General features: G+C 35.4%; 1 protein-coding gene across 6 annotated transcripts in view; it reads right to left on the bottom strand.

Moving 5' to 3' along the window:
• The window catches only part of ITSN1 (intersectin 1), a 141,501-nt gene that overhangs the window by 69,798 nt on the left and 55,656 nt on the right, over positions 1 to 16,047 (bottom strand). For all 6 annotated transcript variants that reach the window (XM_030471446.1, XM_030471462.1, XM_030471452.1 and 3 more), the window contains 5 exons: positions 13,771 to 14,033; positions 12,797 to 12,946; positions 12,462 to 12,602; positions 6,959 to 7,046; positions 6,645 to 6,784 (listed from right to left, as the gene is read on the bottom strand). In XM_030471446.1, the coding sequence (XP_030327306.1) occupies positions 6,645 to 6,784; positions 6,959 to 7,046; positions 12,462 to 12,602; positions 12,797 to 12,946; positions 13,771 to 14,033 (782 nt within the window). The remainder of the gene's footprint in view (positions 1 to 6,644; positions 6,785 to 6,958; positions 7,047 to 12,461; positions 12,603 to 12,796; positions 12,947 to 13,770; positions 14,034 to 16,047) is intronic.

Genomic DNA, 16,047 nt, shown 5'->3' with positions numbered 1-16,047 from the left:
CTGACCTGAGTATAAATTCCTGAAGTGCTAACTAGAGCAAACAGTCATTTCAATAACTGTGTTACTAATTCAGCTTCTTTAATGTTGTTACACTTTTAATATGTCAAGATACAAAACATTTGGCCCTTGTTTCAAATTAAATTCTCTGGGGAATCAGAGTCCCCATCTTCTCTGCACGATCACCTGAACCCTTATTTGTATCAAAAATATGTACAAGTGCAAAGGACAAATATACAACCATAAGATCATCAGCAGTGAAGTGATTCACAAGCATTCATGTGAAAGGGCATAGATTAGAAAATGGCACAGGTGAAAGCCTGGCCAACAGTATTACAAATTTTTGTAGACTGCAGAAATCGATAAAAGTCCCTACAAAACTCTTGAAGTTCAAAATACTACTTCAGAGAAGTATCAAATACCTTAACTAGTACTCATAATTTTTAACAAGCTGTTTCTGTTTTCTGGATAAAAAGACTGTTGTACAAAGCACAGGTTTCTGACTCCTATGTTTAGTTCAGCTTTAGCACAGGCTTCCATTTAGAAATCCTTTGTTGTTTCACTTGCTCTAGCTTTCCTTCACATTCATGTTCCCTCCTGTCACCTAACTTTGTATGCCAAGAAGCTCAAGATTCTGAGTCCTGGCTGATGAGAACTCTTCTTGCTATTGAACAGAAAGGTCTGGGATAGTCACACGTTTCTAATAAGGCAACACTGAAGATAACCTGTTGTGACTTGCAAAATTTTTAAGCTATTTAGACAACAGTTTGAGAAACTCCTTGCTTCAGACAGACATGAAGGCATGAGTACATGTACTAGGATCGTTAACTGATGCATCACAGCAGTTAGGTGCTGCTGCCAACTCTGGTCCAAATAATGAAATTATTTTGTTTGCTTATTTTGCCATTTTCCCCTATATGCTTAGCTAAGTTTGGATCTCAAGGGACATTTTAATAATTACTTAAGTTTTCCATAGGCACTTCCATTTTAAGATGTTATTGCCTCCCGGCTAAGCCAATGGGCTAGCTCAGTATATTGTAAAGAGATTTTTCTGTGACATACCTGTAACAGTTAAGAAAATCTAACCTATGTTATACTCCTAGCACTGGGTAGAATATTATTGGAGAGAAAAAAATGCAATATATATCCATCTTTGCGTTAGCAAGGAAGAAATAAAGATTTGATAGATGCTCAGATAGATGCAACAGATAGATGTTCTGTTGTTTTGCCAAGTACCAGTGGGAGGATGGCGAGAAATAATCAGCATCTCCCACAGTGCTATAGGACACCAGTTGAACAAAATTATAATAACACTTCAACGGGCAACAGAATGAAACATTTGCCAGCTGAATATTCAGCACAGTCCTACACTCATCTTTTACAGACACAAGCAACTTCAAAGCTGTACATTTACAAATCATATATTGTAACTCCAAAGACATAACAATGCTTTGCTTGTTTCTGGTGGGCAGGACAAAGCATGTCTTACCTTAAAAGCAGAGAGAAATTGTTACCTTTCCACTTAATTCACAAACAGACTAACAAGTATAATTTTGAGATGTTGCGATAGCCACATTTCGGTACCCACATAATATTGAATATGAATTAAAATGTGAGTTTCATACAACTGAGTAATACTCACTATATACAGACAAGTCATATTGCTATGAAACCTTAATGTTAGAAATGTAGTTTTTTAAGCTCAAATTTTGCCTTTTGACAAAAGACAATAGAATTTAGGATACTTCAGGGATTACAATACAAGATTTCTATCAAATCCTCTCCCCTTGAGACAAACCAGAGCATTTGATCCAAGAGGAAAGAACCCTACAGTTCTGTGCTCACTGAGGCTTTCCCACAGCAATACTCTTCTACCCCATTCCCCAGCTCCCAAAGAGCCTGCCTTCTCCTTGACAGAAACAGTTCCTTTGTTCATCCCATAGTATAGCTATGGGAGATTTGACAAAGGGAATATATTGCCATCTCTCTCATACCTGAAATCACAAATTACAGTACTGTGTAGGAATACTTAACATAAAAGTGTTTTCTTTTTAAAAATTCTGAACATCATGACCAAATAGGCAAATAACTTAAAATCTTGAAGTTTCAGATAATCAAGACAAAAACAACTAACTAGTACCTTGCCCAAGTTGCAATTCAAATCTAGGCTGTAAGGATTAGATAACAAATCAAATTATAAACTCTTCTCTTTGGTTATGTTTTAGTGCTAGCACCTCTTATGAAAATACTAACTTAGTTAAACACTGCACACTCATCTGTTTATGGTAAAGTGAAGCACATAACTGGAGGAAGTTCATCACTCAGATTGAGATAGCTGTGTACTGCCTGAGTATGGCATGGAGACCTTTAGAAAGGAGTCTAAGTAGTTGACACAGCCCAGGAGAACTGCCAGGCACTGCAGCATTGCATCTTCCATTGCCACTGACTGGAAGAAAGAAATGCTCAAATGTAAACAGGCATTCATATGCAAGACTTGTCCAGTGCACACTGACTAGACAGGGACTGACAACAACTGGAACATGACACAAAATGTAGAACATTTTTAAGAACTCGATTCTACTTGTTCACCACTTTTTCCAGGCACTGAGAATAGCTTCTCCGCAAGACTAATGCATTTCAGAAACACTAATTTATTAGTTATCTTCTCCTGTGCAATAACACTGATAAGCTTTAAATACTTGATTCTTCTACGCTATATGAAATTAATATTTGGTCTCTGAAGACAAAGACCATATTAAGAATTATTATTGCTTTATTTGACAGTGTGCAATGGCCAACCTTTGTAACATTTAAATGTAAATTCACACTGAATGTAGAAAGAATTTGCAAAGGTAAATTCTAGTAGGGCTATACATATACAAACAAGAAACTTAATATAAAGCCTTCTATTCCACAGGTTTATCTTATAACATAGAGAAAATAAACAAGTGCATAGCTACATTTTACAAATATATATATAAATTTTAATTCTTAGGTTTCTGGGCTAAGATTTTTAAAGAGTAATGGAAGTTAGACTCCTTCAACTGTAATTCAGGACACAAAAAAGTAGCCCAACTTTCAACCTTGCTACAAACTCAGTCACCTGCTCTATAACCAGATACAGCACAATCACAAGACTAGTATCTACTCTCATAAAATGCATCAAATATGATTTAAAAGGATAGCTGACCAGCCGCAGGCTAAGGTACCGATTTCTCTGTCAATCAAGTGCTAACAGTTTCCAAAAACCATGTGGTTCTACCTAAAGATAGTCAACAAAGATTCTTGAAACTACCTGTTTTGAAATATTAATAACATTTTGTACTCTAGAAAGTTTTTGAAAAGTAACCAAATTCTATGAACATTTCCAACTCTTGAGACGTTAACTTGAAACTAAAGTAACTGAAGTACTTGAGCTCCAAAGGACTAATCAGAAGAACTTTAAATCAGTTCTTTTGGAGGGATAAGAAAAGATCCAGTGGAAAAAAAGTATTTAATTTATCTCCCTAGTCACTCACATATGCTATTAAGACATGAAGCAAAGATGAGGTAATTCAACTCTTGTTTCAAGAATTCACTTACTAGAGAATATAAAAGCTACAATATGGAGGCAAATCCAGTACAATCCAATGTATAGGAGTATGGTATTAACAACTCGACCTATAACCTAAAATATATTGGAATATTAGGTAAACCTTATGGTCTCATTAATGAAAAGGAATGCTTGATACCAGTTACAGTCTTCATTTTATCTTGTACTATGACAGCATATTTCTGTATTCACTATCAAGCATAGCCTATTTCAAGAGAATGAATCAGAAACAGTTTTGCAAACTTTAAGGATACATTCACATAGGAGATAATGTAACCAATATTCATAGTCAGTAAGGAATAAATCTCAACAACGACAAAAGTTTATAATTTAATGTTGCTGTCAACTACCCTGTCTCTCAAGCATTTCATCAAACTAGTTTGGCATACACTAGTACTAAGGGAGCAGTAGCTTACATATTTACAATTTTGGTTGTTTTCTATTAAATTAAGCATTTTGACTAAGTAAAAACATGTATTACTTCCTCTCCCTGTAGGAAATAAGTGTGAAATGCTGTAAGGTGGTATATACCTAAAGATTATTTAGATACGCTTTTCTGAGGGGGAGTTCGCAAACAGTACCACATCATTCTGCTTCTCGCCCAGAAGCTAGCTGGATTATAAAAGACAAGGAAAGCACCAGTGCCTCTCCATCACCTGTCAGAGTACAAAAGCTGCATGTGACAGTGTCAGTTATGGTGCTCCATCCTAACAGCCATCCCAGCAATTGTGCATCTCCATTAGTACACTGAAGCACAAAGTAGGACTTTTTTAATGGTGATCTGCTCTATCAGTTTTAAACCCACAAGATAATTTAGAAGCAGCCTTGATTAAAGAAATTAGGTTTTAATTTAATTAATAAAAGTACATTTTAAAAATAAACAGGTAGAAGTATCTGAGATTTATGCAAGTTCCCAGACTACTCTGTTTTGAGCAATATTATTACTTAAGAGATAGGTGTGTTCTGCCAGATTTACAAACAGATTTTCCACTTCTCGAAACCCTAATAAAACCATAAGCCTCAGAGATGCTTTCACTAGCTTTGTCCATAAAGTCTCATATGCAAGGCATTCTGAGAACTCCCTCCAGAACAACAATAGCCATTAAATCACTGCTGCACACACAGCATTGTCTAAACAGTTTCTCTGGCATTGGGAGGACTACAACCACCCATGCTGAGTCCACGAAAAGGTATATATGCCTTTGTAGATATTTAAATCTAGTAATAAAATCATCCAGGCCCACCAAAATACATTTTGCATATCTAATGAAACTACAAAAGGGGGAAGATAAAACTCTCTGAATTAAGCTCCCACCTGCTCGGTTTCAATAGTACAATTGCCTCTCCTAAACTCACCTCTTCCAAGAAAGCAAAGCAAGCTGCAGCAAGGCAAAAATACCAACATACAGTATTGAAAAGTAGTCTTCCTATTAAAGCACTGCTTCTACATGTTACAAAATTAAGAACACAATATCCTCAAGCCAGAGAAAGCTTGCTGAAGTCTTCCCAAAGAACTGTCTACATCACTCATTTTCAGTATTTAAAATGATAACTCTAAATATTAAGATTTGAACACAGAAATCAATTTTCCCATTAAATTTTAAAATAGTTTACGACTCACTGTATTCTTGGATAGATGGCAGATATTCTGATAAATCACTGTCAATGTCTGTTTAATTTGCATCTTCTATTTTTAATTATCATTAGCTTGTTACTTGTTGAGTTCTTCACTATTTAAAATACTTCATTTTGTTTGGTCTTGGCGTGCGTTTTGCTACTGTCACAGCACTAAAATTATTCACCTCTCTGCCCATTTATAAACTGTTTAGGTCATTTATGATCAAACCAAATGCTGACACTAATCTTAGAATTAATATCCTTTGTTTATATTTATCCACAAAATGCTTCAAAAGGACTCCATTTAAAAGAACAATCACCCAAAAAGCATTACATGTTAACATGTGTCCAAAAAACATGTATAAAAAAAAAATTGAGGCGAACCATTGTGTTTTCTTTTAGAATAAATTGTGCACATTTTGATTGTCTGTGTCTCTTACAACTCTGCAGAGATTCTCTTCTTCCTACCTCCCTGCCTAAGATTGTGAGAGTCATCTCTGAATTGGCATTGAAACAGGCAGTGGTATGGTCCCCAGGAATAATTTTTCCTATAATTATTAACAACTTTAATGTTCAAACAAGCTATTTGTTGCTTAACTTCAAATACACCTTCCATTCTAAGGCATATGATGTAATCATGGTTGATGTAGTTTCAAAACGTCTGCAGAAGGGTTAGTGTACCTATCATAGCTTTTTCCTTCTAAATACTTGTAGAACAATTCCCTGCAGGAAATTAGGTACTTTTCTAGTCAGCTTTCAGCAGAAACCATCAGTTGAATTAGCAGATAGACTACTTTAACATTAGAATATTTTATGAAAAAAGAATGCTAGTCAAAGTTTGTAACCAAAGACTGATTTATAACTTCTCTTTGCAGAACAATTCCCCTAACTTTTGCAATTTCTGTCATTTTCTTGTGCAGAAATAAACAAAAATCACATAGTTTTAACAAAAGACTGATCAATAAAGCATGAAACCACAAACAACAGACAACTACATTCAGGAACAAGTATGAGCTTACAACAGCAGATAAAAATTCTGTGTGTCAGTAGAAAAACAAGTTTCTTGAATAAAGATTTCAATTTGAAGTACTGATTCCAGCAGATTTGCTGACCTACTGGAGTCTTGCACTTCTTTGACGCAAAACGGCAGAAACCAGCAATTTCATATTTGCAATCATGGATCTGGAATCAGAGCTCAAATTTATTCTTACATAGATTCTGCAGATAAAACTGATTCAAACTCTGAGTATGGATGCTAAGTAGTATTTTCTTAAAAACAATAAAACCACCCTCATACCCCAAAAAACTCTCAAAAAGATAATTTGAGAATGTTCACGAAACTGGCATTCTAAATTAATCATTCTAGTTCAGTCCATAATCAAGTTAGAAAATAATTAACTGAACATTTAGAAGAAATGGTTAAAAAGTCTAGGATTACCTTCAGTTGATTATTGAAAATATCAATTTCCTGAAGTTTAGATCTGGTTTCTTTTTCTACTTCATCTAGTTGGTCTCGAAGCTGTTGACGTGCTAGTTCCTTGGCTTCTAAGGCTCTTTTGATAGTAAGAAGAGAATCTCCTGGTTTTAAACATATTGTCAAATAGCATTTTCTTAGACAGAGAATTTTAGATCATAGAAAGCAACATTCTTCAACATGCATCTTGCAACACAGAAAAACCCAAAATTACAGACTAGATTGCAATGCAGCATTATGTCCTATACAAACTTAGACATGCATAAAAGTATACTTACTGTGCAAACTATTCTGTTGAACTTGCTTCAGCTGATCATTAAGCAATTGCTTTTCTGGAATCAACCTTCCAAGCATCTGCTGTGATTCCTGAATGGATTATAACAAGGAGAGAGAAAACAAGAGAAAGAGACAAAAAGGTGAGGGATGACTTTAGCCATATGACCTCTCATTTGCATTTCTTTCTGAAATGATTCTACTTTTCCCACACTAAATTATGTGTTATTGTTATTAACCAAACACTACCTGTGTGTTACTACCACTCAGGCATAGTTCTGTGCCAATACAAAAAATTGACTATATCAAATTTAAGCATATTACTTGAGAACTGATTCTCATTGAATATGTAACTGGGCTTGTAATTACTTGAAATTCTGGGAAAAAAAGACATGGATGGATTCCAGGAAATATTAACACCAGCACATACTGTTTAATTCTCATTTTAATAAATTAATATTAACTTTTACCAGGAATAGGAATACAAATATTTACAGTTTCTTTAAATAAGAGAAAATAAAGGCTTTCACTTCAAGGGAATATATTATGGCTCAAAGCTATGCAAAACATGTTCTGTTAGATGAGAACACTTGAGTCCTAGATTTCTTGATTAGCACTCTTGAAAGAGGATTATGATCTCTCTCAATTTCAACACACGGTCCTAATACTGTACACCAATACATTACAGGAGACCCTTTGAATGACAAATTCCTCCTTTGGTGGATATATATCATACATAATCCTTGCTCTTTCTGGAGGATGAAGTGCTACTTCCTACACGTTTCAGAAGCCTTGACCTCCAACTTCAAGTTATCAGAACACATCACAGAAGGTGAAACAGCTTATTTTATAAAAACTGCCTAAGTGTCAACATGCCATCTTTCAGACAAACCAAAGAATATATTTCAGCAGTTGTCTTGAATTGCAGGCTTTTGAGGAATCAACAATTTCTCATCTGACAACTTCAATTTGAAGGACTGCAAATGACATAATACAATCCTAGGAATAAATGTCACTTTATCACTTAATACCAGAGTAAGTCCCATGAGAAGTTTTTAGGTTTTGTACAAGAACACAAGGTTGACCATGCTGACTCCCTCATGGCAGTCTTTGACTGGGCCTCTGCAGTATACAGCTCAAATCTTATGATTACACAATGACTGCAGACTACTGTAATCTCTCTGTGTTCCAGAAAACAGATAGCGCAGCAGATTCAAGGACTTTATAAATTCAAAAAGTATCAAAATCAAGATAAAATATGCATTTGACTATTGGGAATTATGTGGGTCCCTCGCTGTTCAGCTGCACTGCCTACAGCATCAGCAGATCTTTTTCAGCCCTTCAAGGGTATCATGAAGGCCAGATACTCCTGTCATGGGACTACTACTACCTACCTAGAAGCAAATGAGAAACAGCAATATATAATGCAGCATTTTCCAAATCATCTGCCTGAGGGGACCTGCCTCCTTCCCAACAACCACTGTTATGATGTTCTTAAACCACATGCAAAACACAGTCCTTTGTGTTCACACTACCCCTTCCACCATGCCCTCCCACTCAAATATCTGCATGCCCCATGCCATGGTTCAGGATGAAATATTTAAACAGTATTATTAAATTAGTATAGCACACGGGTATCGTGGAAATTAAGTTTACAAGCTATATAATCCAAGAAATGTGGCATTTAGTAGACTAAAAGTATTGATGGATAAACCTGAAGAGAAAGAGGAAAGGAAATCATCTTTCAAAACACGGGGATATCAAAATTGTACTATTCCAATTCAAGAACCATTTAGATAAGCCAAACAGCAGAATGGATATCAAAATGAAACAGGATTTACAGAAAAATTATCATTCTTCAAGCACAAAATGTAACACAGGACAGTATTTCAGGGTGGAATGCAATCCTAACCTTAGCTGTTTATTTTTAAAGGCCAGATTATGTCTAAATTCCAGACTACTCTATCTTAACACACAGAATAGTTCGGAGAGTATTTAAGGATGAGAATATCAAGGAATCATGAGGGTCAAGTTTTGTTTCCTGAAATCACAGACAACCATGCAAATAAGCATCTATTCCAAGAGCATCCACAGCATTTATTTTCCACATCATTTAGTAGTACTGAAGAAATAGATGGAAGAAATTAATGGCATCACTAACACTGAAGCTTCATGCAACAAGAAATTTCCAAGAATTGAATAATGCCCCACATGGCAGTAGAAGGCAAACAAAGCAATCAAAAAACAGTTCCTGCAAATCTAACGAGGAAAAGTTCTCTTCAGATCCTACACCTTGAGCAAGAGGGCATACGAGAAACTGAGATATCACCATACATCTTAAGTGTCTGCCACATACCCTGCTTCCAAGTGCTTCAGAGGAAAGCCAAATTACTTGGGAGCCAAGGTGTTCATCAAGGAGGCAAATAATCCCTGCAGGTAACTAGCAGAAGCCCTGCAGACAGTATAAACATGATTCAAACACATACACTTCAGATGTTTGAAAGGTGGAATACTTCCAAACATCCCTGGAGATACCACTCTACCAGACTCCACAGATTCATTTAACTAGCACAAATTTTCATCACCCAAGATTGTTATACAATTTCTTTTACAAGTTTAATCAAACTCCATCCTGAAACTAATTAATAGGTTGAAGAATAATTACTCCTTTGAATTAACTCATCTTTCCATAGCAAGTGTCAGATGTATTGAACTAAAATATTTCCAAGTGAAGATGTATCATCCTACAAAGGTAACTAAAAATATTGACTTTTTAATCTATTGTTTAGAGGATCAAAATCTCCTTTTTAAAAAGTCACTTATTGTTTCAGTGTTTCTCCACAAATCAGGTAGTAAAATTTATACGATATTTTAGAAACTAATCTTTTTTTCAGGAAAAAGCTATCCACTCTTTTAGGTTCTCCCCAGGTAAAATCTGGCCTTTTCTACTAAGTAGTAACACTTCTTTCTGAGATCACAATAGTGATAAACCCTTCAAGCAACACGAACTAAAATATAGTGGTCAACATCAGCGATCAACTAAGAGAAGATAATACCACAAAGCCACAGCTATAGCTGTCAACCTTAAAAAAAAAAAAAAAAAAAACACCAAAAAAACCCCCAAAAACCAAACCCAAAACATCAAAACAAAACCCCCAAAAAAACAAAAATACCCACCAAACACCCAAACCAAACAACAAAATTTCAAAACCAAAAACCCAACGAAACAACCGCCAAGAAAGGCAAATGTGATTTTCATTACAGAAGAGCTCTCACAGTTGTCGTGAACAAAGTAATTTAGAGAATAGGCATTAACTAAGCTGCTGGGTACATACCATCTATTAGAGATTACAATGACCAGAGATGGTTAAAAATCACTACAAACATACTAGTGATTCCAAAACAAGAGTAAAATGTAGACAACTGTGCAAAATCCATTGTACTTCGTCAGATGTTTCAGTAAAATTTCAAAGTGGTGTCAAAACGCTGAAGCCAAGAAAAAAAAAAAGTAATCTCCTTTCAACCATTGTGATTGGGTAGCAAAAACCAAATGTTACGAAGGTGAAGAATCCCTCTGCCCTCCTTAATTTTTCCTTTCATGGTGATGTAGTTTGAACTGATGCATAAAAGCCATAGGTAAGGAAAAAGCACGTCTACTATCAGCCAAGGATATGATTAAAAATTCAAAAATTGTTAATGGGTCTACAGAGAACACTGTCTGTTGTTTATCTTGTACTTTTTAATAAGCTATTTTAGCACATCTAATGGTAGATAGATTTCTCATTAATCGTTTCCCAATAATGTTGACTTCACATTTTTTTCATTCCCTCTGCACTCTCCATTTATTATACCCAGCTGTGGAAGCTCATTCCAAGTTCTTCATAATAATGATATTCTCTCACTTCTTTTTTTTATGATATTTGTTATAATGGGACCCTAACTCAACTGTACCACATTGGTCTTTACTATAACATTAACAGCTTACAGCTTTTTACAGTAACATATCATTTTCTTCCCTCTTAATTTGTTACATTATGACAAAAGCAAAGAGATACTTTACCTTTTCTGACTACAGAGAGTAACTGAACAAAAATTACCAAGTTAACAGAAATGACATATGAAAGCAGGATATGAAATCCATTCAATTTGTTGAAATAGCATTTATGCTATTGATGTCTACGTAGCTGCTTAGCTTCTTCTGGAGCGAGTTACAGTACCTCAGACTATTTCTATGGAAAGCTTTTGGAATAGAAAGGTTAGAGGGAAATTCAGGTGGTTGTTGCCTTTACATGGAATTGGCTCGGCACATAATATCAATAGTCTTCAACTTATTCAAGTTGAGGGCTTTTCCACACATTTTATCAAGCATCAAGTTTTTTGTCTCTTTGAGCCAGTAGTGCTAAGTGTAACTTTATTTCCTAAACACTTGATTCAATGCTGTTTGCCTTCACATTTTCAGTTGCCAATACAGGAGTATTTCATTAAAGAGAGAAGAGTGATTTCGAGCCTAACTATGGCAGTTGTTTATGTCACAAGCATCTATTATTTGCTACTGTTTGCATCAAGTGGACACAAACACTGTGCAAGAATATGATTCCTAATTATACTCCTTGCAACAACCTGCTGCCAAAACAAAGAGGTATTGTGAAAGGTGTAATGGTGTATACAAATATACAAAATAGAAATGCAAGATGTTTTCAGGAAAAAAAAAAAAAAGAAAAGGAAAAAATGTCAAAAAAATTCTATACATAAAACAAAAAACTTGGAACTTTCAAGGTCTGGTCTTGTTCAAGTGAATGTACAATGAATGAATATTAATTATGCTTAGAAAGCTGAAATGGAACAGTTGGATTAGCTTTTAAGACACATTTTACTCCTAAGTTTGAGATTCTCTGTGTAGTGGTACAAAAACACTGAGAGCCCCTATTACTGGCCAGTAATTCATTTCAAGTGATACAAAATATTTAATAAAGAAAAAAATCCCTAAATCAAATACTACCACTCATCTAGGAACCTTTACAAATTGCAAAGAATATTCTTTCACTAAAAGCAGAGACTTATTCAATTCCATCTTTAATTTGACTTAGAATTTCAGATAGTGAAGTAGGAAAGACAAATGCCAGGGTTAGACCAAGAAATGACTGGTTTAACTGGTATCTTCAATTTTGAAAGTTCATTATTTTATAATTAAAAAAGACAAAGAATCATCAACAAGCCACCTCACTGAACTCAATTCTTTCTTTCAGCACACACATAGTAATCACTGCCAACAAAAATACATGTCGTAAAATTTCATTCTCATCCCCCAGACACACCTTCAAGTGTAGGAAGCAATTCCTGGACATGTCTGAAGAACATTCATATAAAAGAATGACAAATTATCTACAACAATTCCTTATGTACAAGAAAAAACACCACATAGATTGCGGCAAGTTTGCTCAGGATCTTGATGCAGTTGAGGAGGTCAAAACGCAAGGCTAAGAACAGAATTAGAGAATGTTTTCTCACCTGTAGCTGCTGTTGCAAATGGGTGATTTCTGCAATTCTCAGTTCTCTAGATTTATTTGTACTTTCAATTTCTTGTCTTTGGGTAGACAGCCGACATCTGATATCTCGAAGCTTTCCCTCCAACTGATTTTTCTTATCATTCTTGGGGGGAAAAAAAAGAAAAAAAAAAAAAGATAAGATAGATATCTCTTTTTACCAGAATGGTTTGTCATGCAAGTCAGGATTTAAAAAATACTTTTATTCCAGATTCAGAAGTTGAAATTATAGAAAATAAACATGGCAATATCACAGCCAATATGGTGCTTGTGTGTTTTATCTGCAACGTGATCACTTACTAGAGCTTCCAGCTCAAATTCTAAGGTCTTCTTCTTTGCCTTCAGAACAACTATATCCTCTTGTTCTTTGTTTCTTTGATTTAGTAGTTCTTGCCTACGATTACGCTCCCACTCCAGTTGCCGCTGCCTCTCAAGTTCCCGTTTTGCAGCCTGTAACCATTTGGAGAAAGAAAAAAAAAAAGAAAATCTATTCTGAGAAACTATTCTAATCACTCATATTCAGATTCTCCTGTGCAATCCAAACATTAATATAAACACACGGCTAAGCTCTGGACTAAAATATGTGCCTCTAAGAACAGAAATTGCTCAATTGTTTAAATGCTCACTTGAAAGCACTGGTGAAATGGGGCTTCGCTGTATAGCAGATAGGTGACCAAACAGAATATTACTCTATTTTATTCTGTTTCCCAAGATCCAGTTTTTTGATTTAACAAGTTGTTTCACATTAAGACTTGAAGAACTCTCCAGGATAGCATCAAATCTCTTTCCAGCCTCCAACACTAGACATTCTGAAGCTTTGCAAAGAATAGTCAAATATGACTGCACTGACTGCATCATTATTCGGCAATATGAGTAAATCATAGCTTTGTAAGTTAACCAGTATGTGTTTTCTTTAACATATTAACTATGCCATGAATCATGAATGCCACCAATGCCCTAAGTTTTTCTTCATTCATTCAAGCATCTCTTTAGGTCAAGAAATTAATTACTATTTTTAAGTAAGCCAGAGGTTAGGAGCACATTGTCCTAGATCCAAATATCTCATCCATTCATTTCACATGTTCAGATGTTGATGAAAAATAAACAGATATCTAACTCTTTCTTCATCTCCAAAATTCCAGAAATCGAAGTTCATTCTTTAAATGTTTGCTTACTAAAAATTATGGCAAAATATTTAGTATACACATTAGATTTTGTTCTAATCAAGCACAGCTGCCAGTAGGCAGCTTCCACCTTTTTATCCAGTAGGTTACCTCTCTTCTTTCTATTTCTTTCCTCCTTTCCTCTTCTCTCTGTCGTTCCAATTCCCGTTGTTTTTCCAACTGTTTCTCTAGCTCCAGTTGTCTTTTACGTTCTTGCTCCTGCCGCTCACGTTCTTTCCTTTCCTGCTCTGCCCGTTCCAGCTGTGCTAGACGTTCTTGTTCTTTGCGTTGCTGTTCCAGGAGAGCCTGCCTCCGTTTCTCAAGTTCTAGATTGCCACGTTCAAAGTTCTCCCGTTTTTTATCTTCAAATGTAACTTTAATGTGTGGAAACATAGGGCAAAGGAGAATTAAACTCTGCTACTGACTTAAAAAAAATAAAATCTATATATGCTGAATCAAAGTGAAACAACCTTCCAACAGTACTAGACACAGCTCTAAGCTACGGATAATACAGCTCTATAGGAAATTCTAGGTTTTATCATTAGCATTTATATTGTAGATCCCCTTAAATCCACATCGTTAGGAAACCAAGGTGTGAATTTCAATTCCTATTCCTCGGGCTTCTAGGTTTCTCCACAAAGCCCTACAAGTGGGTAGAATTTAGATAAATCATTCACTAGCTAATCCTCTGTGAGGACACAGGATCTGGAGTTCCTCTATACACTTGATAATAGTAGCAGTTTTGCTACTGTTTGCATTTGATAATAGTAGCAGCAACAAGAACCAACACTTCAATTACTATAAGGCAAAGAATTCAGCTGATTATATTACCAAAAAGCCATTATGCAAACAACCAGAATGTATTTAAATTTGATATTCTCATAAGATTACTCATTACTGTCAGGAAAAAAAATGGCTTGCTTATGTTCTTGAGCAGCTGAACTCAGGAAGACTGGATTCCTGCACATTCTCATGCTTGTCACTTACTGTCCTAAAGGAATGACCTCATTTCCCGCAGGGGTTCCCTAACATTCTGCAATATCAGGAATTGTCCTTTCCTTGCTCCACATTCCTAGGTCCCTCTCTTACAGTTCCTCCAAATTCTTCTTTCCACTTCACCTTCTGTTTCTTTCCATACTCTGTATGTCCCATTCCCATACCCCATATTCTGTATTCCAATTCCTGCATGCTCAACATGTACATTTTTGGCAGGCAAGAGACAGCACATATTTACCTCAAAGTATGCATGAACTAACTGTTTGACACATTGACTCAACATCTGCTGAACCAGTTGAACTGTTGTCTGTATTTAAGTTGGGCCCCCTTTCCTATTGCCAATCATCAGTTTTCATAAAACTCAAAAAAAATTTAACTTCGATGTCTGTCAAGTTTGTTTAAAATTAGTTTCTGGGTTCAAGGAATATTAAGATACAAACTGATAGAGAATGTGATTATAACTTCCACTGATTTAGGAAACTCAGCAGAAAGGAGAGGGGGAAAAAAAAAGAAAACCAAAAAAAAGAAAATTTCTGTCAAGAAAGTCAGTTAAAAGGAACAGGTGGAAGTGCAAAACACTTGCAAATAGCATGGACAATAAGATACCATATTCAAGGCTCAGCAACAGCAGATTCTAAGATGACCACCCAACAAGCTAGTACAGTTACTCAGCAAAATCAAGGTAGTTACCAGAGATAACAAAACAAAGCATATCCAAAGTACGAAAATAGAAGTGAACAACTTCTAGCCACTTAAATACATAGCTATTGGCTTGTGTTATTATGCTTAAGAGAAAGCTTCTAAAAGGTTATAAAAGCAAACAATTAAAATTCTTTCAAATATCTAAAAATAAGAAAAAAAACCCCACAACACCTAGCCAGATTTAGCAAAGCTAATGAAGCTAATGAAGAAGCAAGACAACACACACTATTATCTTTACAATGGGAAATTTGTACATCAAATACAGTAAAAGGCTTATACACTCTAGTTCCTCTGAAAGCAGAAATGGCTTTAAACCAAAAATAGAAGAAGAATAACAGGTTGCCAAACCCAGACAATTCTAATCTGTAGTTCAAATACAAAATTCATGAACTACTAGCTGTGCTGTGCAATCCATCCTTTAATCAACGTCAGTGCTGTAAGACTACAAGATGACAAGGGCAACATCAGTCTTTAAGAAATGACAGTATAATGATCCTGAAAGGTATAAACAAGTACCTGGGCAAAGTAGCAGAGGCTACAATAGACAGAGAGTTAGTATACATGGCTAAACATGATACCATGGAAGAACCACTGCAGGTAATAGACTCAATTGTATCAATAAGCCCCCTTTTTTTTTTCTCCTTTACTGCCTTTTTCCTCTTTTTTTTCTTTTTTTCTTTCCCAAAAGCA

The sequence above is a fragment of the Strigops habroptila genome, chromosome 2 (genome assembly GCF_004027225.2).
Source record: "Strigops habroptila isolate Jane chromosome 2, bStrHab1.2.pri, whole genome shotgun sequence".
Lineage (NCBI taxonomy): Eukaryota > Metazoa > Chordata > Aves > Psittaciformes > Psittacidae > Strigops > Strigops habroptila.
Note: the sequence above shows the minus strand (reverse complement) of the source record. Positions and strands in the feature narration are given on the sequence as shown.